The following is a 22,027-nucleotide window of genomic DNA, read 5'->3' as shown; positions in this document are numbered from 1 at the left end:
ATGGGTTTTTAACGACATAGGTATACAGATCATGTGGGCCGAAGTCAGGTAAAGACGAGGGCTTCGTGTACTTCCGTACGTCAGTGAACAATCCTGGTGGAAGCAGGTAAACGTCGTTCTCTAAGCCTGCTAACCTCAATTTTTGCAAATACCTCTCCCTCTGCTCGCCCTGTAAAATGCCCTACGTCGCTGGATAGTGAAGGTGTTTTCTGCATCTCGTTCCTTTTTCTTTTATGTTTTTCGTTTGTCGCCTTCCTCGCATTCAAACTGATTCGAGCCGAAGTCCACTACATGTCCAAAATGGCGGTCGCGTTTACGAAGGTCACGTGACTGAAAAGGGTCTATACCACCATGCTGCCTGCAGAAATGTCCTCAGCACAAAATGTCCCCATCAACACATTAAAATACCCCAGTGTGCCATTATAACTGTATATTGAATAGTCTATAATTGTTCCGTTGTTACACCAGTTATATTCACAGGAACGGTACTAGACTATATCAAGTTCTACATTGGGAATGTGACAGTGGACAAAAACATCCGGGTTTTCCCAAACCAGAAACCCTGGATGACCAGCTAGGTCCGCTCACTCCTCAGGGCCCACGACGCTGCCTTCAGGTCAGGTGACAGAGCTCTGTACAGAGCTGCTCGAGCTGATCTGAAAAGAGGAATTAAAAAAGCCAAGGTGGACCATAGGATAAGTATAGAGTCCCACCTGTCCAGCAACAACACACGGGAGGTGTGGTGGGGTATACAAGACATCACAAACTTTAGAGGCTGTGATGCGTCAACAGGAGACCTGAGTGCACCACTGGCAGAGGAGCTAAATTGCTTCTTTGCTCGCTTTGAAACATCCCAGCAGCACTCATCTACTCCAGCCCTGCCCCCACCCGGTTCCTGCACCACTCCATTCACTGTACAGGAGCACAATGTTAGACGGATGCTCCTGGCAGTGAACCCCAAGAAAGCTACTGGCCCAGACGGAGTACCTGGCAAAGTGCTCAGAGCATGCGCCCATCAGCTCGCCCTCACCTTCACCAGGATCTTCAACCTCTCCCTGGCTCAGGCAGTCATCCTGCCCTGCCTAAAATCAGCAACAATAATCCCAGTGCCGAAGAAGTCTCCCGTCACCAGCCCGAATGATTACCGTCCTGTGGCCCTCACCCCGGTGATCATGAAGTGCTTCGAGAGACTAGTTCTTCAGCACATCAAGGACTACCTCCCCCCAGACTTCGACCCCCACCAGTTCGCATATCGTGTGAACAGATCCACAGAGGACGCCATTGCTGTAGCTCTCCACTCTGCTCTGAACCACCTGGAGCAGTGCCAGAGCTACGTCCAGATGCTCTTTGTGGATTACAGTTCAGCCTTTAACACAATAAACACGGATATTCTCATCAGAAAACTGGACACTCTCTGCCTCCCCCATCTCACATGTGCCTGGATAAAGGACTTTCTCACCAACCGGCCCCAGACTGTGAGACTTGGCCCCCACTTCTCTTCCACCCGCACGTTGAGCACCGGCTCTCCACAGGGCTGTGTGCTGAGCCCCCTTTTGTACTGCCTCTACACCCACGACTGCAGTTCAACCCACAACAACAACCTCATCGTCAAGTTTGCTGACGACACCACTGTGGTCGGACTCATCTCGAAGGGAGACGAGACAGCCTACAGAGAGGAGGTCCTGAAGTTGGCAGCCTGGTGTTCGGAGAATAACCTTGCTCTGAACACCAAGAAAACCAAAGAGATCATCGTTGACTTCAGGAAGCACAGCACTGACCTAGCCCCCCTTTATATCAACAGTGAGTGTGTGGAGAGGGTCCACACCTTCCAGTTTCTTGGCGTTCTCATCTCCGCTGACATCTCCTGGACAGAGGACATCACAGCAGTTATCAAGAAGGCTCAGCAGCGGTTACACTTCCTGAGAGTCCTCAGGAAGTACAACCTAGACTCCAACTTGCTGCTGACCTTCTACCGCTCATCCATTGAGAGCCTACTGACGTACTGTATCACAGTATGGTACGGCAGCTGCACTGCTACAGACAGGGAGAGGCTCCAGAGAGTAGTAAAGGCAGCACAGAAGATCATAGGCTGCCCTCTCCCCTCCCTGATGGACATTTACACCTCCCGCTGCCTCAGCAGAGCTAGGAACATTATCAAGGACAGCTCCCACCCTGGCTTTGATCTGTTTGAGCTGTTGCCCTCAGGGAGGCGCTACAGGTGCATCAAGACAAAAACAGATAGATTCAAAAACAGCTTCTTTCCAAAAGCCATAACCACCCTGAACTCGAATATGCACTGACTTTATAGTCTAACTCTCACTGTGCAATACTTATAATGTGCAATACCCAGTCTCTCCCTGTGCAGTACTATAATGTGAAATACCCAGACTCTCCCTGTGCAATACTTATAATATGCAATATCCCACTCCATAATGTGGAACACAACACTGTACATAGCACCTTTTTTTTTCCTTTTTTATTGCATATTTTATATTTTATTCTGTTTGCACTGTGATTAGAGTTGCTTTTAATCTCATTGTACATGTGTATAGTGACAATAAAGGCATTCTACTCTATACTGCATTCTATACACTACCGTTCAAAAGTTTGGGGTCACCCAGACAATTTTGTGGTTTCCATGAAAAGTCACACTTTTATTTACCACCATAAGTTGTAAAATGAATAGAAAATATAGTCAAGACATTTTTCTGGCCATTTTGAGCATTTAATCGACCCCACAAATGTGATGCTCCAGAAACTCAATCTGCTCAAAGGAAGGTCAGTTTTATAGCTTCTCTAAAGAGCTAAACTGTTTTCAGCTGTGCTAACATGATTGTACAAGGGTTTTCTAATCATCCATTAGCCTTCTGAGGCAATGAGCAAACACATTGTACCATTAGAACACTGGAGTGAGAGTTGCTGGAAATGGGCCTCTATACACCTATGGAGATATTGCACCAAAAACCAGACATTTGCAGCTAGAATAGTCATTTACCACATTAGCAATGTATAGAGTGTATTTCTGATTAGTTTAAAGTGATCTTCATTGAAAAGAACAGTGCTTTTCTTTCAAAAATAAGGACATTTCAAAGTGACCCCAAACTTTTGAACGGTAGTGTACAAGCAAACAATGTGACATCGACAAACACTAGTTTTGATGTCTGGGTTTGAAAATGCATGTTTGTGCATGCATGTACAGTACGAGTGTATTATTATTATTATTAAAAGGTAGAAGGAAGGGCACCGGGTGTTAATTAAGGTGTTAATTAAGTGTGACCTCTGAGTGTGAAATTTCGAGTTGCATGTCCTAACTTGCTTGTAATTTCTTTTAGCTGTCTGAATTCAAATTATCTTAAAGCTCTGAAATAACAAGCCTTTGGATTAAATGAGTGCTCTCTCTCTCTCTCTCTCTCTCTCTCTCTCTTCTCACAGTGTGCCAGTTTCTTTAAATGTCATTAAATACTTCAGGGGGCACAGAGATACGAGGGCCGTTAGAAATGTGTACAAGGAAAAAAATGCTCTGTAAATACGGTGCAGTTTGGGAAATAAGGAATTAAGGTGTTAAACATGGAAGGTGGAACCAGAGTGTAGTAATGAACCCACAGTTCGAGAGTGTTCTACACAAACACACTGAACTTTACAACAGCTGCATGCATGTGAAATGGAAATAAATTGACTAGGGCAGGAAAAACTAGTTTGGGTAAAATTGTTACTGTCCGTTACACCACGGGCGCAGATAGAGGGGGGGACGGGGGGGATTCGTCCCACCCAGATTTAAATTCACCTCGCTCGGTCCCCCCCACTTATAGGGAGGAAAAAACGTCTATGCTGTCTTTCTTTGCATAAGGCAAACCTCACGGAAAAATCAAAAGACTAATTACCATTCGGAGGTGCACAGCAGTATATAGTTGCAACTGCAACCTGTGCAGTCTGCGCGAGCTTGAGCTTGGTTGCTATGGTTACCCACAAGTTTGACAGGCATATCGGGGACAGCTCCTCCTAGTTCAGGACCCCAACACGGCATGATGAAGGGTGCCGAAAGGCAGAAAACGACTGCATCGTTTTAAAAAAAAAAAAAAAAACGACTGTAAGTAAACTGTGCCTTACTTTATCATATCACCTTGCAATTTTTTGATAGTCTGTTCAAAGTAATGTCGTAGTGAAAGTAAAATCGTACGGAGTAGAGAAGCCTTTCTGGTAGCCTCCTTCTTTTGGTGGTAGCCTGTAGATACAGTGCTCAGAAGGCAGTTTTAATGTTTAATCTGGCATTCCCTGCCATAATTTCAGCGAGCATATTGTTTCATAAGGAAACTTTGCGAAGAGTTGTTGACTGACTGCCGCTCACGCAACACACAGGCATAGTTAGAAAGTCAGGATGCACTGGTTTACACTTTACACACACACACGTAGCCCAGCCTCTCGCTATGTTTAACAGTTGGAACTGAGCGGTTTTAAAACTAGTTTTGCAGTTTTGCAATTTCTGTGCGTGATGATAATGTGTAAACTTTGGATTTCCATAGGCTATGTTAAAATGTTATCATTGTCCTGGCCTGCAGGTAGTTCCTGGTGATGGCAGTGAGGGAGGTGAAATAACATGTATACACACTACCGTTCAAAAGTTTGGGGTCACCCAGACAATTTTGTGTTTTCCATGAAAAGTCACACTTTTATTTACCACCATAAGTTGTAAAATGAATAGAAAATATAGTCAAGACATTTTTCTGGCCATTTTGAGCATTTAATCGACCCCACAAATGTGATGCTCCAGAAACTCAATCTGCTCAAAGGAAGGTCAGTTTTATAGCTTCTCTAAAGAGCTCAACTGTTTTCAGCTGTGCTAACATGATTGTACAAGGGTTTTCTAATCATCCATTAGCCTTCTGAGGCAATGAGCAAACACATTGTACCATTAGAACACTGGAGTGAGAGTTGCTGGAAATGGGCCTCTATACACCTATGGAGATATTGCACCAAAAACCAGACATTTGCAGCTAGAATAGTCATTTACCACATTAGCAATGTATAGAGTGGATTTCTGATTAGTTTAAAGTGATCTTCATTGAAAAGAACAGTGCTTTTCTTTCAAAAATAAGGACATTTCAAAGTGACCCCAAACTTTTGAACAGTTGTGTGTGTGTGTATGTATATATATATATATATATATATATATATATATATACACACAAAATGGAATAATTTGCTGACAGCTCAGTCCCCCCCAGTTCAAAAATCCTATCTGCGCCCCTGCGTTACACACTGATCAACCTGTGTGACTCAGTTGTGCCTTTTGAACAGAGAATAAATGAAGAGGAAACTGAACATTAACCGTTTATTGAAATTATTATTCCAAGGGTGATTATAGCTACTATATGAATATAGCTACAACTGGAATGTGCTGATTCTGTTAGCGTTTGTAATTATTGTACCATCCACTATTAGATAAAATTAAAATAAAACTTACAACATTGAAAGTCTAGAGCAAGATATTTTGTTATTTTACAAATAATAACATTTCAGATATTGTTTTAACAATAATAAGTGTCAATGTATAAATGACAGAGTGCAGATAGCTGTGTAACTACATGTCCTTGGGGTTGTTGAGACATGGAGGGCCAGAATACCATCTAGCCCACAGTTCACCCTGGTGAAAAATAAATGTGCTAAGTGTACTAAAATTTAGCATACTTTTGTGTACTTGAAGCCACACTAATCATCAATATACTTCAAGTGTGTTTATGATTAGTTAACTTGAGGCATGCTATTTTGGAACAACTAATTTTGTACTAAATATATTTTAATTGTAATTAAATTGTAGAAAAGTGCAATTTGAAGTGTATTTAGTGAACTTTTATGTGCTAAATTACACATAACTTTCACTTAAAGTATATTTTAGTATAATATATTTCTATAAAGTGTAATATAGTATAATTATTTTAAAGTGTGTTAGAAGTGTTATCACGCTTTCACGCTGTTAATATACTTTTTATATATTTACAAAAAGTACAATTTGTGTAAGTACATTTTCAATATACTATTGAAAATATGAATGTACTTTAAATACAATAAAGTACATTTATTTTTCACCAGGGCAGCTAGGAGTCCTTTGAGAGTAAATGCTTTGGCTTTCGCAGCACTCTGTTCCCAAAAGCTGAGGTCAGGAAAAATTCTTTATACAAAGGATTTCTTGCTTTTGTAGTTTTTTTTTTAATTGTTCTTTCGTGTTGGGACTCTTTGGAAAAAAGAATGTATAACCCAACATGTAGCTAATGCTAGGCCACAAATCTGCACCGTCACTCCAGTCGTTTCGAAGAGTTTTGTACAGATTATAACCGCTAATAAACTCTAATTTCCGCGTACCCCGTATATCTATCCTTCGCTTCTTTCTGACGAAGATTATCCAAGAGCTTTTTTTAACTGTAGTTTTCTTTGGACAACAGCAGCAGACACCGGACATCTTTGCTTGGTTTCAGTATGTGAACAGGATGGAAACAAAGTTCGTTTGTCCTCCAGGTATAGGGTAGCGACAGTTGCTAACGTAAATGTGACATCAGAGCAAAGGGTCTATACCTACCCAGCTGATAACAGCATCACGTGATGTCATGCCAGAATGCACTCCGACCCGCTGATGAGAGGCGGCTTGTCATTCATCGAGCGCGTCTACGATCGGCCAATCACAGGCTGTGTTACGACATAATGTATTCACCCAGTGTAACATTTGGAAGAAAATTAGAAGTAGATTAGAACTATATCTTTACATTTTTTCATGGGCCATCCAGTTTGATGCTTTTAAAATACAGACGGACAAATGTGAAAATTACCGGTCAATGTCCGCCAGTCCAGCCTTATTTCCCCACGCTGTGGCGGTTGGACTTCATGTTGTGAGGCTGTTTTGAGACTGGCGGGTCAGAGGTTCTTGTGAAGATGGACAGAATCAAGAATTCTGTTTAATACTATACCCAGCCGTGCCTGCCAGGAAGTAAGATTTTATACCTTAGCTTGAGCTTTCAACAACAACCCCAAATTTGAATCCAAATCATACAATTGGTTGCTGAAACAAAACTGGGGTTTTTGCACTTACTCTCTCCATTTACAGTGGTGCTTGAAAGTTTGTGAACCGTCTAGAATTTTCTATATTTCTGCATAAATATGACCTAAAACATCATCAGATTTTCACACAAGTCCTAAAAGTAGATAAAGAGAACCCAGTTAAACAAATGAGACAAAAATATTATATTTGGTCATTTATTTATTGAGGAAAATAATCCAGTATTACATATCTGTGAGTGGCAAAAGTATGTGAACCCCTAAGATTAGCAGTTAATTTGAAGGTGAAATTAGTGTCAGGTGTTTTCAATCAGTGGGATGACAATCAGGTGTGAGTGGGCACCCTGTTTTATTTAAAGAACAGGGATCTATCAAAGTCTGATCTTCACAACACGTTCGTGGAAGTGTATCATGGCATGAACAAAGGAGATTTCTGAGAACCTCAGAAAAAGCATTGTTGATGCTCATCAGGCTGGAAAAGGTTACAAAACCATCTCTAAAGAGTTTGGACTCCACCAATCCACAGTCAGACAGATTGTGTACAAATGGAGGAAATTCAAGATCATTGTTACCCTCTCGGCGGCACGGTGGTGTAGTGGTTAGCGCTGTCGCCTCACAGCAAGAAGGTCCAGGTTCGAGCCCCGTGGCCGGCGAGGGCCTTTCTGTGCGGAGTTTGCATGTTCTCCCCGTGTCCGCGTGGGTTTCCTCCGGGTGCTCCGGTTTCCCCCACAGTCCAAAGACATGCAGGTTAGGTTAACTGGTGGCTCTAAATTGACCGTAGGTGTGAATGTGAGTGTGAATGTTTGTCTGTGTCTATGTGTCAGCCCTGTGATGACCTGGCAGCTTGTCCAGGGTGTACCCCGCCTTTCGCCCATAGTCAGCTGGGATAGGCTCCAGCTTGCCTGCGACCCTGTAGAACAGGATAAAGCGGTTAGAGATAATGAGATGAGATGTTACCCTCTCCAGGAGTGGTCGACCAACAAAGATCACTCCAAGAACAAGGCGTGTAATAGTCGGTGAGGTCACAAAGGACCCCAGGGTAACTTCTAAGCAACTGAAGGCTTTTCTCACATTGGCTAAAGTTAATGCTCATGAGTCCACCATCAGGAGAACACTAAACAACAATGGTGTGCATGGCAGGGTTGCAAGGAGAAAGCCACTGCTCTCCAAAAAGAATATTTCTGCTGCTTGTCTACAGTTTGGACAAGCCAGAAGGCTATTGGAAAAATGTTTTGTGGACGGATGAGACCAAAACAGAACTTTTTGGTTTAAATGAGAAGCGTCATGTTTGGAGAAAGGAAAACACTGCATTCCAGCATAAGAACCTATCCCATCTATGAAACATGGTGGTGGTAGCATCATGGTTTGGGCCTGTTTTGCTGCATCTGGGCCAGGACGGCTTGCCATCATTGCTGGAACAATGAATTCTGAATTATACCAGCAAATTCTAAAGGAAAATGTCAGGACATCTGTCCATGAACTGAATCTCAAGAGAAGGTGGGTCACGCAACAAGACAACGACCCTAAGCACACAAGTCGTTCTACCAAAGAATGGTTAAAGAAGAATAAAGTTAATGTTTTGGAATGGCCAAGTCAAAGTCCTGACCTTAATCCAATGGAAATGTTGTGGAAGGACCTGAAGCGAGCAGTTCATGTGAGGAAACCCACCAACATCCCAGAGTTGAAGCTGTTCTGTATGGAGGAATGGGCTAAAATTCCTCCAAGCCGGTGTGCAGGACTGGTCAACAGTTACCGGAAACATTTAGTTGCAGTTATTGCTGCACAAGGGGGTCACACCAGATACTGAAAGCAAAGGTTCACATACTTTTGCCACTCACAGATATGTAATATTGGATCATTTTCCTCAATAAATAAATAACCAAGTATAATATTTTTGTCTCATTTGTTTAACTTGTGTGAAAATCTGATGATGCTTTAGGTCATATTTATACAGAAGTATAGAAAATTCTAAAGGGTTCACAAACTTTGAAGCACCACTGTATGTAAATGCCAATTCAAAATATGTTATCTGAATTGAATAGGGCAGCTCACATGCACAAATCTGGGAATATCTCATGTCAATGCTGGAATCTGTGTCACACTACAACTCCCAACCTGCTTCCTGACCTCCAGAAGTGGCTGCCACAGTCTACAGCACCCAACACACATGATCCCTGGCACATTCTCAATTGCTATCTTACTGATCACACACCTAGACTTAATCATGAACACTGCATAAATACCCACATAAACCAACAATTCTCTGTGAAGTATCTGCTCAGCGTATTCTTGCTTGATATTACCACGCCTTTATATCCCATGCGTTGTTATTCTGGTTTTTCATTTTCATGCCTTGCCTGATTTCGTCTGTGTTCATCACCAGACCCTTGCCTGTTTCATCTTGCTTTGTTTCAACTTGCAACTGCTGCTGTCACTGACGCCTGACAGTATAAAGCTGCCTGAAATGTTCTGCATGGGGGAGTGGCACAAACATCCATCTACAAGTGTCTCCAACACCGTAAAACATTGCAGTAAGAAGCTCAGCACTAAATCTTAATTGTACAGGTGCCAATAATTATGAAACCTTTTATGGAGGAAAAATGGGACTTTCTATGCTTGAAGAAATAATGTGTTAAAATGAAAATAGTATTCAACACTCTCTACAGAAATAATCTCATCTCATTATCTCTAGCCGCTTTATCCTGTTCTACAGGGTCGCAGGCGAGCTGGAGCCTATCCCAGCTGACTACGGGCGAAAGGCGGGGTACACCCTGGACAAGTCGCCAGGTCATCACAGGGCTGACTCATAGACACAGACAACCATTCACACTCACATTCACACCTACAGTCAATTTAGAGTCACCAGTTAACCTAACCTGCATGTCTTTAGACTGTGGGGGAAACCGGAGCACCCGGAGGAAACCCACGCGGACACGGGGAGAACATGCAAACTCCGCACAGAAAGGCCCTCACCGGCCACGGGGCTCGAACCCAGACCTTCTTGCTGTGAGGCGACAGCGCTAACCACTACACCACCGTGCCGCCCTACAGAAATAATGTTTAACTATTTTGATGAGCTCAGAATTATTTAAAAATAAACACTGAAACACTGCTTTATTCGCTGAGTGTTCAATAATTCCTTTGCAGCAATGACAACTCTGTGTTGTCTCGGGTGTGTCTCTCCAAGCTTTAATTTTGGCATTTTCTCCCATTCCTCAACACAAACTTTCTCCAACGCCACCTTTTTTTACAAACCACTCTTTTGTAGTTTTTGCCCTGTGCTTTAGACAGGCTTGTAGTACTTGAGTCCAGGACTTGAGTCTGACTCGTGCCCTAATTTTAAGGACTTGTGACTCGACTTGGACTTGAGCGCTGATGACTCGGACTTGGACTCGGACTTGTGCATTAACGGCCAATATAAAAACTGTACGAAAAGGACCATCCAGACTGGAAATGTGTTGCAAGAATTAAAATCGAAGTAACTGTTTATTTGAAAAAAAAGACGAAAAGGACCATCCAGACTGTTGCCAGCAACAAGTCCAAAAGCCAGGGTCTGTCATGGTATGGGATTATGTCACTGCCCTTGGCAAAGGTAACTTACACTTCTGTGATGGCAGCATTAATGCCGAAAAGTACATTGAGATTTTAGAGTAACATATGCTGCCTTCAGGATGACAGAGATATTTCAACAACACAGTGCAAAACCACATTCTGCACACATTACAAAGGCATGGCTGTGGAAGAAGAGGGTGCCTGTCCCCTCTGTTCCAAACAGAGAATGTGTGGTGAATTTCAAAACAAAAAAATATATAATGATGATGACCCCGTACTGTTCAATACCTGAATACCTGTTTGCAGGAAGAATGGGACAAAATAACACCTGAAACGCTTCATCACTTGGTGTCTTCAGTCCCTAAACATCTTTTAAGTGTTGTGAGAAGGAAATGGCAACATTATAAAGTGCTAAATGTTTTACCATCCCAACTTTTTGGAAATGTGCTGCAAGAATTAAAATCGAAGTAATTGTTTATTTTGAAAAAACAACAACAACAATACAATTCATGAGGTAAAACATCAAATAATGTACTGCTGTATTGTTTTGAGTGCAATACAGGTCAAAGATTATTTGCAACTCATTGTTTTCAGTTTTAATTTCAATTTCAACATACCATCCCAACTTTTTCTGATTTAGGGTTGTATTTATACTCACACCTGTGCACTCAAACCTCCCAGTAGGAGGCTCTCAGACCATGAGAAAGGGTGTTGTGTGTATTTTTCCATAAATATTAATATCACTGATGGTGGTAAGACAATTGCTTAATAAGTTTTACAATTGCTATCTATTAATCAAAAGAAAGGATGACGCAGGAGAATTATAGTTTTAAAATTATGTGGAAATGCCTTGTATTTGTAGAAATGTGCAACACTATTATGTTTAGGGTGTGTTGTTTTGAGTTTCTGCTGGGAGTATACCATTTAGTAAAAAAATTCAGATGGTGTGTGTGTGTGAGAGAAAGAGAGAGAGAGAGAGAGAGAGAGAGAGAGAGAGCATTAAAACTATTTAGGATAATTTGTGTAATTTATATTTTCTAATTCTCACCTCTAAACTCCAGTAGAATGGCCCTGAGCAGCTGCCACATGCCCGACTGGTATTCTCCCTGAAAGAAACCGCCCTTAATGGTCCTTTCCCGCCCTCGCCATGCCCACACAGCTCCACCATTGCCAGTTCCTGCGCCAGGTCCAACTGGTTCATTGAGCGGTGCCAGCCCTGTGATGGTGACCGACGTCGTATCCCATTTGACCGAGAGATTTGACCTTTGACCTGCATGCGGCCTGAGCTCTCGCTGCGGAAAGTTTCATGGGGGTTGGCACGGGGCACAGCTCGCCCTCGCTCATTAGGGAGGGAGAAGGCTACTTGGGTTGGGCATGAGCTGGGGAAAAAGTAGCGTGATGTTGATGGCGAGTATCTGGAGGGCTGAGGATGACCTTGAGAGATAAAAGTCTGGCTGTGGTCATAAGGGTTAAAGGGACCATAAGGATCATAGGGGTCATATGGGCGGAAAGGGCTGAGGAGAGTAGAGCCTGTCGTGTATTTGGGAGATGAGAATACTGGAGACATGATGAAGAGGTGGGTGGAGGGATTTATATTTGCAGAAGAATGATCCAAACTGTAAGAATACAGCAAATACAGATAAGAGGATTGCAGCCATAATAAAACATATGCTATTTATTATGGTTATAGCAGCTGACTATATTTTAAACAAGATGATATGGATCCACTATGTTATCCTCTGTGAAATATACTCACCTATATTGTGAAATGACCACCAAATTATGGGAAGTAAGAATTAGCCATTTTTAATCATCAGCTAAACAAGAGTCTATGATCGTTTATGGGTACATGTCAGAAATTATTCCTTATTTACTCACAGCCTCATTATTACTAACCTACATAATTACTACCTATTCATGCTAGAACACGAATGTAGCAGGTGACAATTGAAAAACATCCAAAGCTTGAATCATGATTTATGATCTTACCCTAATATTGTACTGAAAAACAGTCCCACGTGTTTAATGGACCTGTTCTCACTGGGCAGCATTTTAACTGAAAAAGGGTGTTATTTCTGTCTGCAATGTTTCATCAGTTTCGCCATTGAATCATAAGTGAGCAAAATCACCAGCATGACTTTGCTGCCAAGGGTTCATGCAATTCTGCAATGTTTTTCCAAAATAAGAAGCACTAGAAGACATCTGTCCTTATGCTGCTTTCCAAATGGGATAGCTATTATATCAGCATGTCAGGATGCCCACTAAGCCAGCCTCTTCCTGAACACAAGACATTTTGAGTAGACTGTAAGCCAGTACAAATTTTACAGATTTGCAACAGTACAACTACAGAGAATGATGCAAGGCAGATGTTTAAAGAAATATTTTGTTATCTATAAGAAAAACAGAGACAGATATTATCGAAAAAATGCTGACAGGTTTGTAACCAGTATGGCTCTTTTGTAATTGTAATGTTTAAAATTATTGAATGAAGTATGCAAAACTACAGAGAAATTAATTAAAAGAAACAAATTGTGTTGGTAAGGTACTGAGCTACGATAAGCCAACAGAAGAGATTCAATATGACATAGCATCGATTCTACAATTCTTTCGAACTGTACTGGAAGGATGAACAATGCTCTTCCATAGTATAATCCCTCAGTTTTGATGGTGGTGGTGGAGAGAACTGACAAGCACGACAGTGCAAAATTTACACAGCAAACAAAATTTATCATCATAGGATAAAGGCGATCAGTCAGAAGGGCGCTAAGGGGACAAAGTGGACCAAACCATAGCAACAAAATGCCCAACACAGCATAACATTCATTCATTCATTTTCTATGCCGCTCATCCATTGCAGGTTGCGTCTGAGCTGGAACCAATCCCAACTGACATTGGGCGAGAGGCAGGGTACACCCTGGACAGGTCATCAATCTATCACAGGGCTAATACAGAAAGACTGGACTGTGAGAGGAAATCTGGGCCTCCAGTGGAAACTCATACACAGGTACAAGGAGAACATGAAAATTCCACTCATGCCCCTTTTCCACCAAAGCAGTTCCAGGGCTGGTTCGGGGCCAGTGCTTAGTTTGGAACCGGGTTTTCTGTTTCCACTGACAAAGAACTGGCTCTGGAGCCAGAAAAACCGGTTCCAGGCTAGCACCAACTCTCTGCTGGGCCAGAAGAAAGAACCGCTTACGTCAGCGGGGGGGCGGAGTTGTTAAGACCAAGGTTTATGCAAACGTAGCGACGTAACTGACGTATACAGCGATGTAATGACATATACAACGACGTAACTGATGTATACAGCGACGTAATGACGTGGCTTCGCTTAGCACCGAGAGCTATGGAAAAGCAAACTGGTTCTCAGCTGGCTCACAAGTTGAACGAGTTGTGAACCAGCCTTGGAACTGATTTGGTGGAAAAGGGGTATCAGAAAGGCCCCGGTCAACAAACAGGTTTGAACCCAGAACTTGCCTGCTGTAAGGTGACAGTGCTAATCATTGCACCACTGTGCCACCCACAGCATAACAGCCACTGTTAATTCCTTTGTCATGTCTTTGTTTACATCAGTTTGGAAATTAAAGTGAAATGCAACACTTAACTAGAAGGGCACTTGGTAGAGGGCATACCTCTGCCAAGCCATATATTATCAACATTAAAATCAAATCACATGAACTATGGATAATACTAAAGCTGTACACCAAATTTGATCAAAATCCACTCACTACTTTTTGAGTTACGTTGGGAAATAGTGTTGTAGTCAAGACCACCTAAACCGAGACCAAGTCATGACCAAGACCAGAGTGTATCGAGACCGAGACAAGACTAAGACATTGAGGGGTTGAGACAAAGTCAAGACCAAGACCAGAGGCAGGGCAAGACCGAGTCAAGACCAGAACCAGGCCAGTAGGTGTGAAGAGGGGGTGGGAAGGGGTGAGAGCCATTAACAGTAACGAATATTTCAAATTAGCAGTCATGTTACTGGCTGCATTTGAAGTAGGAAATTTTACATCCAATCACAGTCATGAAGTTAACAAATAAATCAGACAATGCATAGGCCATTTAGTGAAATCCCTGCAGTTGTGGTCTTGAAATAAAATCCTGAGTCCTATATGCCCGAGACCGAGACAGGACCAAGTAAAAATGAGGTCGATTCTGAGACGAGACCAAGACCTTCAAAAAGTGGTCTTGAGATCGGTCTCAAGTACACCACCACCATCCGGAAAAGACCAAAAAAAAATCCTGGATCTACATACAGATTTGCATCAAAATATAATAAATTGGTCCTTGGCTCAGGGCCCACCTTTCCTCAAAATTTCATTCAAAATCCGTTCACTATTTAGCTATTGAATTATGTTGGGAATAAGCGAGCAAACAAACAGACAAACGGAGGCGAAAACATAACCTCCTCCAACAAACTTGGCAGAGGTAATTACAGTTAGCTGGATTTTTTTTTTTTTTACACAAAGTTGTTATGAAGCAATTCAAATATTCCTCAACCTGTTTCTCTTGTTCACTGGGATCATGCAATATTCCTTTAAAAGGAATGTATGTAGGTATTTGTCCATGTGCACTCTTAAAAATGTGGAACGGTGGTCTATCCTCATCTCATCTCATCATCTCTAGCCGCTTTATCCTGTTCTACAGGGTCGCAGGAAAGCTGGAGCCTATCCCAGCTGACTACGGGCGAAAGGCAGGGTACACCCTGGACAAGTCGCCAGATCATCACAGGGCTGACACATAGACACAGACAACCATTCACACTCACATTCACACCTACGGTCAATTTAGAGTCACCAGTTAACCTAACCTGCATGTCTTTGGACTGTGGGGGAAACCGGAGCACCCGGAGGAAACCCACGCGGACACGGGGAGAACATGCAAACTCTGCACTCTGCCGGCCCTCGCCGGCCACGGGGCTCGAACCCGGACCTTCTTGCTGTGAAGCGACAGCGCTAACCACTACACCACCCATGGTCTATCCTTTTCAGAAAAAAAAAATACTCAATGCATCATTCTCTGTGCTAGAACTGTGAATCTGTACTGCTGAGAACAATCCCTTCAAAATGAAGCCAAATAAAGGAATATAACAATTATTCTAAGTAATGGTATGTGTTTCTGAAATGATTCATTTCTATGAGTCACTCTGAAATATGGCTCTTAAATGAATCACTAGTGTCTGTGATCAATATGTTAATCCATAAATACAGTATATGTGAAGAAGACAGCGTTGAAATTGAACTTAGAGTTGGTCCTGTTGAAAGAAAAAAAAAAAAGAGTCAAAAATGAAAAGAAAAAAAAAAAGCACAAGATGGGAATAATTTCTGGAAAGAGCCCACAGTGGTTGTTGCTCAGTGTTCGGTTCGGTTCTGTCCGGTTCCACACGCTGCCGTTGCTATAAACACTCCGAGGCTCGGAAGTTGGCTGACTCTCTCCGTTTTGGAGCAAATATTTCATTTCAAATGGTTCATACTATTAGAGGATATCAAGCCGAAGTGATAATAGCGCTAGCTGACTTTGACTATTGATGAATAAAGCAGGTTATGTCACACTTTATGGCCTACAAACTAATCCTGCCGCTTTCTCTTTGCTCTGCAGAACCCAAAGATTCCTCCTTACCAGCAGAGATCCGGTTCATCCTCGCTGTTCTCCGCCAAAATGGACCCTGAATTCCTGCAGAACCGTCAGTGTGATCCTGGCTCCGAGAAGCGTGTATTAATGATGGAGCAAGAAAAACAACAACAAAAAAACCCTGCTGGGGTTTAACTGTAGTCAAGCCAAGGTACCGCCCCCAAGCTGTCGCCATGGCGACGTGGCTGACAAACGCGGAAATGAGTTTGTCGAAACACTCAGGGACCACTTTATTAGTTCCATCTCCTTTATACCTTTACTTATCCCCCGCTATTATACATACAAGACACGTTTTCGATGGAACAAAAACGTGCGCTCTATTCCCTTCGAGCAGGTTTCATTCATTTGGCTTGATCGCGCTTATCCTACGTGTATTACGTCACTCTACCTCATAGAGAATGAGCGTTGAATATGGTTTACGATTTTGCACGGTTGTCAAGACAACGTGACGTCACACGTCGGAGCTGATGCGAATATCCAATGAGGAAGTTTTCTGCTGTGCATGCGCAGAAGCATCTCTTTGTTGGCTGGGAAAGATACGTTGAACAACCGAAAGGCTACCAAGCCTTCATTAGAGATTCTTCACACATCTCATCTCATCTCTAGCCGCTTTATCCTGTTCTACAGGGTCGCAGACAAGCTGGAGCCTATCCCAGCTGACTACGGGTGAAAGGCGGGGTACACCCTGGACAAGTCGCCAGGTCATCACAGGGCTGACACATAGACACCCATTCGCACTCACACCTACGGTCAATTTAGAGTCACCAGTTAACCTAACCTGCATGTCTTTGGACTGTGGGGGAAACCGGAGCACCCGGAGGAAACCCACGCGGACACGGGGAGAACATGCAAACCCCACACAGAAAGGCCCCTGTCGGCCACTGGGTTCGAACCCAGGACTTTCTTGCTGTGAGGTGACAGCGCTAACCACTACACCACCGTGCCACCCTCTTCACACATATTTACAAGAGAAAAACATATCAACGGACATCGATAAACTGGAAAAGAAAGTGTAGTATAATAATAATAGGGCGGTGCAGTGGTTAGCACTGTTGCCTCACAGCAAGAAGGTGCTGGGTTTGAGCCCATGTGGCTAGCGAGGGCCTTTGTGTGTGGAGTTAGCATATTCTCCCCATGTCTGCTGGGGTTTCCTCTACAGTCCAAAGGCATGCAGGTTAGGTTAATTGTTGGCTCTAAATTGACCGTAGGTGTGAATGTGAGTGTGAATGGTTGCTTGTCTCCATGTGTCAGCCCTGCGATGATCTGGCGACTTGTTCAGGGTGTACCCTGCCTCTCGCTCATAGTCAGCTGGGATCGGCTCCAGCTTGCCCATGACCCTGTACAGGATAAGGGGCTACAGATGATGGATAGATGATGATGATAATAATAATGTTTTTTTTTTCCGTGGTATATCAGATATATTCCATTCAGCTAGCATGATACTGAACCTGTCTTCCACTCGTTCCGTATCATGCTAGCTGAATGGAATATATCTAATATACCACTCAACGCCAGCCAATACTACTAAAGGAAGGCTGTCTGTCTCTCTGTCTGTTCACCTATGCAAATCAACATAGCTGGACACACATACTCCATACTTTGCACATGGATTGGTGACACCCCAGAGGGGCCCGAGACAACATTTTCGATTTTCCAAAACATGGGATTAGTGCTAATCCAACACACTATTCATTTCCCATAGGCTACATGCTAGCATGCTGCGTGCAGCCTTGGCTGGGAATCCCGTCCCTGACTCGCCTGAGAGTTTCGATTGTACGGGACCTTGCAATCAGCGCACCTCGCAGATACTTCCGCTAGGGTCGAGTCTATGTCACTGATGAGATGCAGGGAGCGATTTTGCCCCTGTGAAGAGCACCATTCAGAGGAAATCAGGTTCACGGGCAATAACTACTAGTCATTTCATCATATCGAGTATACTTATACCCTTTTTGTTCAGTCTATAGGGGTACAATCTCTTACAATCTCTCTAGTGATGGCTTAGTGGTTGGAAGCATTTTTTTTTTTTGCTATATTTCTTTTATAATTCTAAAAATGAATAAATCAAATGCTCTGACAGTAAAAAGAAATCTGTTGTTTGTGGCAGTCGCAGGGCTGTAAAAAGTCCATACCTGCCTGCACTCTGCCCATGCTCTCATTGTATGTGACTGGAGTCTTCCACAAGGCTAGGCAGACATACTGCAAAAGCCATGGGGCTAGTCGACAGTTGTGAGTACTAGCAATAGCCATGTTAATTATTTACATTCATTATGATAATGTCAGGTGTTTTCTTACATCTGAATGAGATGTAAGGTTATGACTAAGATGTGCTATGCTCCTCCCCCAACACTAACGTTCATGGACTCGTCCTCCAGCAGTAGTCAGGCAGTGCGCATCCATGTGTTTTGGAGGAGGGGCTTTGGAGGGAGGGATGAATGGAAGGGGTGGGATTTTTCAGTTGGAAACCTTCAAAATCTAGCTTACTCTGGCTCGTTATTCCAAAATGACCTACCCTAGCTTTAAGGCTTTGAGCTACTGATCAGTTCAAACCCAGTTTCTCCAAACTGCTACAGTTGAGTCCTCAAGCAAGGCCCTTAATCCTTAACTGTTTAAATGCATACTCTCTCAATCTTAAGTCATAACAAAGTAAACCATGCAACATCACTGGTGGTTGAAAATAGTCAATCAAAATGTCAAACCAACAGCAGCGCTGCGGTCAGAAAATGATCCTGATGAAGGCATAGACAGCCATTAATAATTCATTTATTCATTCATCTTACGTTAGTGCTTTATCCTGATCAGGGTGGTGGTTGATCCAGAGCCTATGGCAGGAGTGCTAGGCATGAGGCAAAAATACACACTAGATGGAATGTGGGATGGGATGAGTTCATTGCAGGAGGAAGATCAGGTAGGGAAAGTAAACAGAGTTACTGTTGGATTAAAAATATCAAACCAACAACAATGCTGTGGTCACCAAACTGACACCAATGACAGGATAGAGGACCATTAATAGTGTGTTGTCTCTAACTGTAGACCCAGAAGGTAGGTGTGTCTGTCGTCAGTAAGTGCATACAGTGTTTAACAACCCTAGCAACGCTGGTGTGTGAACACAAAGGAGAGAAACACACTCAAGCATTCATAAGAGGAAATACACACATTGACAGAGTTACATTTTTGGCATGGAAACCTTCTGACTAACTAAACACTCTGAAATAGAACCAAAGTGGGTTGAATGATGTAAAGCGCTTGCTTTATTCTTAAAGAAACGTGTGATCATAAAATTGTCCTACAGTAACAGTGAAATCCTCATTAAAGGAGGGTGTAGACACAGACATTTCCATTTATCAGTAACTTGGAGTTCATTGTAGTGTCCATGCATCTGATCCCAAACATTTCTCTGTGTTTCCATCTGCTCAAGTGGTTTTATATATAAAGTCTAATCTGCATGTGCATACAGTATAACTTATTCACCCACTGCTGTAACCTAATAAATGGTGATCTTCTCAAACTATTCAGCATCACAGTACAAGATAATAGTACACGTTCATTAAAAAAGGTCAGTATATACAGGTTTAATGACTAACCCTGTAAAAACATGTCTACTTAAGGACAAACAAAATACTTATGTTGGTTTTGGAACATATTTCCTCTCCTCCAAGGGGTGCGATTTTATTTCACAAGTATCATGGGTATACCAAGTAATATGATGGGACTTAATCATCCAGTACTCATCAGTGACATTCTCAATATTTCAAACATGACAAATACTTTTCCAGCAGTGATTAATCTGAAAAATACTTCAATATGGCAAAAGGGAAATTAAATAATTGACAAAGTTGAGAACTTGAATAGGATGAAATTCTTTTTTTAAAAAAAAATCAAATATAAATATGTCACTGAGAATTTTAACCACTCATTGCAACATAATCGCCCTCAAGGTGGTGTTTATCAGACATCATAATCTACTAAACTGCATCTCACTAATCTCTCTTTGCTAATCTGTGTATTTAGTAGCTGAACATCTATATCTAACAAAATCAGATGGATTTTTCCTTTTTTTTTTTTTGGGCTGCATGTGTTTGCTAATGGCAAGGTTCTTTTGAACAAGGGTTTAGAAGGTGGATCTATTTTACACATGCTGACTTGCTTTTAAAGTGTCCATGCAGCAGAATGAGGAGTGTTTAATCACAGTTCTTTGCAGTGTGTGGTTAAAACATGCACTCCTCCTCTCCTTGGTTTCTCTCTATCTTGCTTTCTCAGCCCCCCTTGTTTTTGCCGCCTCTCCTCAGCACGGCCATGGTTTAGTTGGCGTTAAGCTCTGCTGGAGAAAAGCACAGAGGCGTGTGTGTGTGTATCAGAAGCATGACGCAGATACCAATGGCAACCAGGGGAGCGAGGGGCTGGAGATCTGTGCTGGAACTGGTAGCTATAGAAAAAGAGAGAGAGGAAAAGATGTGTGGGATCAGTCAGTGCAAAGTCAGAGGAGAAAGATAGAGAGAGTCAGAGGAAAAGAATCAGAACAAGTCAGAGATAGATAGATAGATAGATAGATAGATAGATAGATAGATAGATAGATAGATAGATAGATACCCTCCTGAATCTCTGATATACATGATCAGATATATGGATGGATAGACAAATAAATAGATAAACCCATGCTGAATTTGATGGATATATGGATGGTGTGTGTGTGTGTGTGTGTGTGTGTGTGTGTGTGTGTGTGTGGTTGAATGGGTGAGATGGATGGATGGATGGATGGACAAAACATGTGATATGTAATATGTAACCATTTTCCCAGCTTTAAACAATTTCCCAGCTTGGGATCAATAAAGTAAATCAATCTATCTATCTATCATTTTACTCTCAGACGCTGATACAGGTGAACAGTGTGTTGTGTCCGTGATGTTGGAATAGCATGGTCTATGAGATGCATGGTGTTTACATATTGTGTGTTCTCTGCTTATGTCATACTACTTGCATGCATTTTGGTTTAGAGTTACAGGAAATTGGCAGAACCCAGTGGTGTCGTTAGGCCCTATCACTTGGGGCTATAGCCCCGGGTATTTTGAGCCTTGCCCTGGGTATTTTCGCCCTCAAAAACAGTAAGAGATTAATAGAAAACAACTGACTGAAACAGATCAGAACTTGACTTGCAGCATTCGAAGATGGAGGGGGGGAACACGGGAGAAGTGGTGATGGGGTGGACACAATTAAGCACTGCACAGTGTACATACAAAATTTTGGTAACCACCAACAGAACAACAACATTCAGAACTGGTTGGAAGACGACTTCAAAAAACCAATCTACTATTGTTGGATTTTTCAAGATGAAAACAGGTGGTAAGTCATTGACCGTGGGTGTATATATAGAATGTATCAGCAATGTAACCTATCGAATTATGTTGATGCACAAAAACTTCTCAGTGTAACCTGTTTATGTTGAATTTACAGCGTAAGGTCTGTATGATTAGTGTGCCAGGCTAGCTCAAAAGTTCGAGTGGTTAAATGAATATCTACAGTAGCGGTCTATTTGCCCCGACTAAGTTTATTTAACAGGTCAACAACAATTCGTGTTCATGTAGACACCAATAGTTTCCCTAATATAATTTAATCATATATGTTTTATTGCTACATGTAGCAGACAGAACCAGCCAGCTGACAATCCCATAGCCAGCCTTTGGCATAGTAGTCACATATAGGGATAAAATAGTTTTTTTGTTTTGCCATGCAATATTAATGTCAACATAAATTTGTGTTGTCAAGACACCACAAATGAGCTTCTGCAGTCAACTGAGCCTGGATG

The 22,027-nt window shown here is 42.3% G+C and overlaps 2 protein-coding genes across 2 annotated transcripts in view; both read right to left on the bottom strand.

Moving 5' to 3' along the window:
- Nucleotides 1–16,316, bottom strand: part of usp2b (ubiquitin specific peptidase 2b) — a 105,018-nt gene extending 88,702 nt beyond the window's left edge. The window contains exons 1-2 of the mRNA XM_060913464.1: nucleotides 16,216–16,316; nucleotides 11,645–12,212 (exon numbers count right to left, since the gene is read on the bottom strand). Of these exons, the coding sequence (XP_060769447.1) occupies nucleotides 11,645–12,163 (519 nt within the window). The 5' untranslated portion in view covers nucleotides 12,164–12,212; nucleotides 16,216–16,316. The remainder of the gene's footprint in view (nucleotides 1–11,644; nucleotides 12,213–16,215) is intronic.
- A 3,954-nt stretch (nucleotides 16,317–20,270) lies between these two features.
- tecta (tectorin alpha) overlaps nucleotides 20,271–22,027 on the bottom strand; it is a 48,039-nt gene continuing 46,282 nt past the window's right edge. Inside the window, exon 25 of the mRNA XM_060912501.1 lies at nucleotides 20,271–20,650. Coding sequence (XP_060768484.1) covers nucleotides 20,526–20,650 — 125 coding nt within the window. The 3' untranslated portion in view covers nucleotides 20,271–20,525. The remainder of the gene's footprint in view (nucleotides 20,651–22,027) is intronic.

The sequence above is a fragment of the Neoarius graeffei genome, chromosome 28 (genome assembly GCF_027579695.1).
Source record: "Neoarius graeffei isolate fNeoGra1 chromosome 28, fNeoGra1.pri, whole genome shotgun sequence".
Lineage (NCBI taxonomy): Eukaryota > Metazoa > Chordata > Actinopteri > Siluriformes > Ariidae > Neoarius > Neoarius graeffei.
This window is presented reverse-complemented; position numbering and strand designations above follow the sequence as displayed.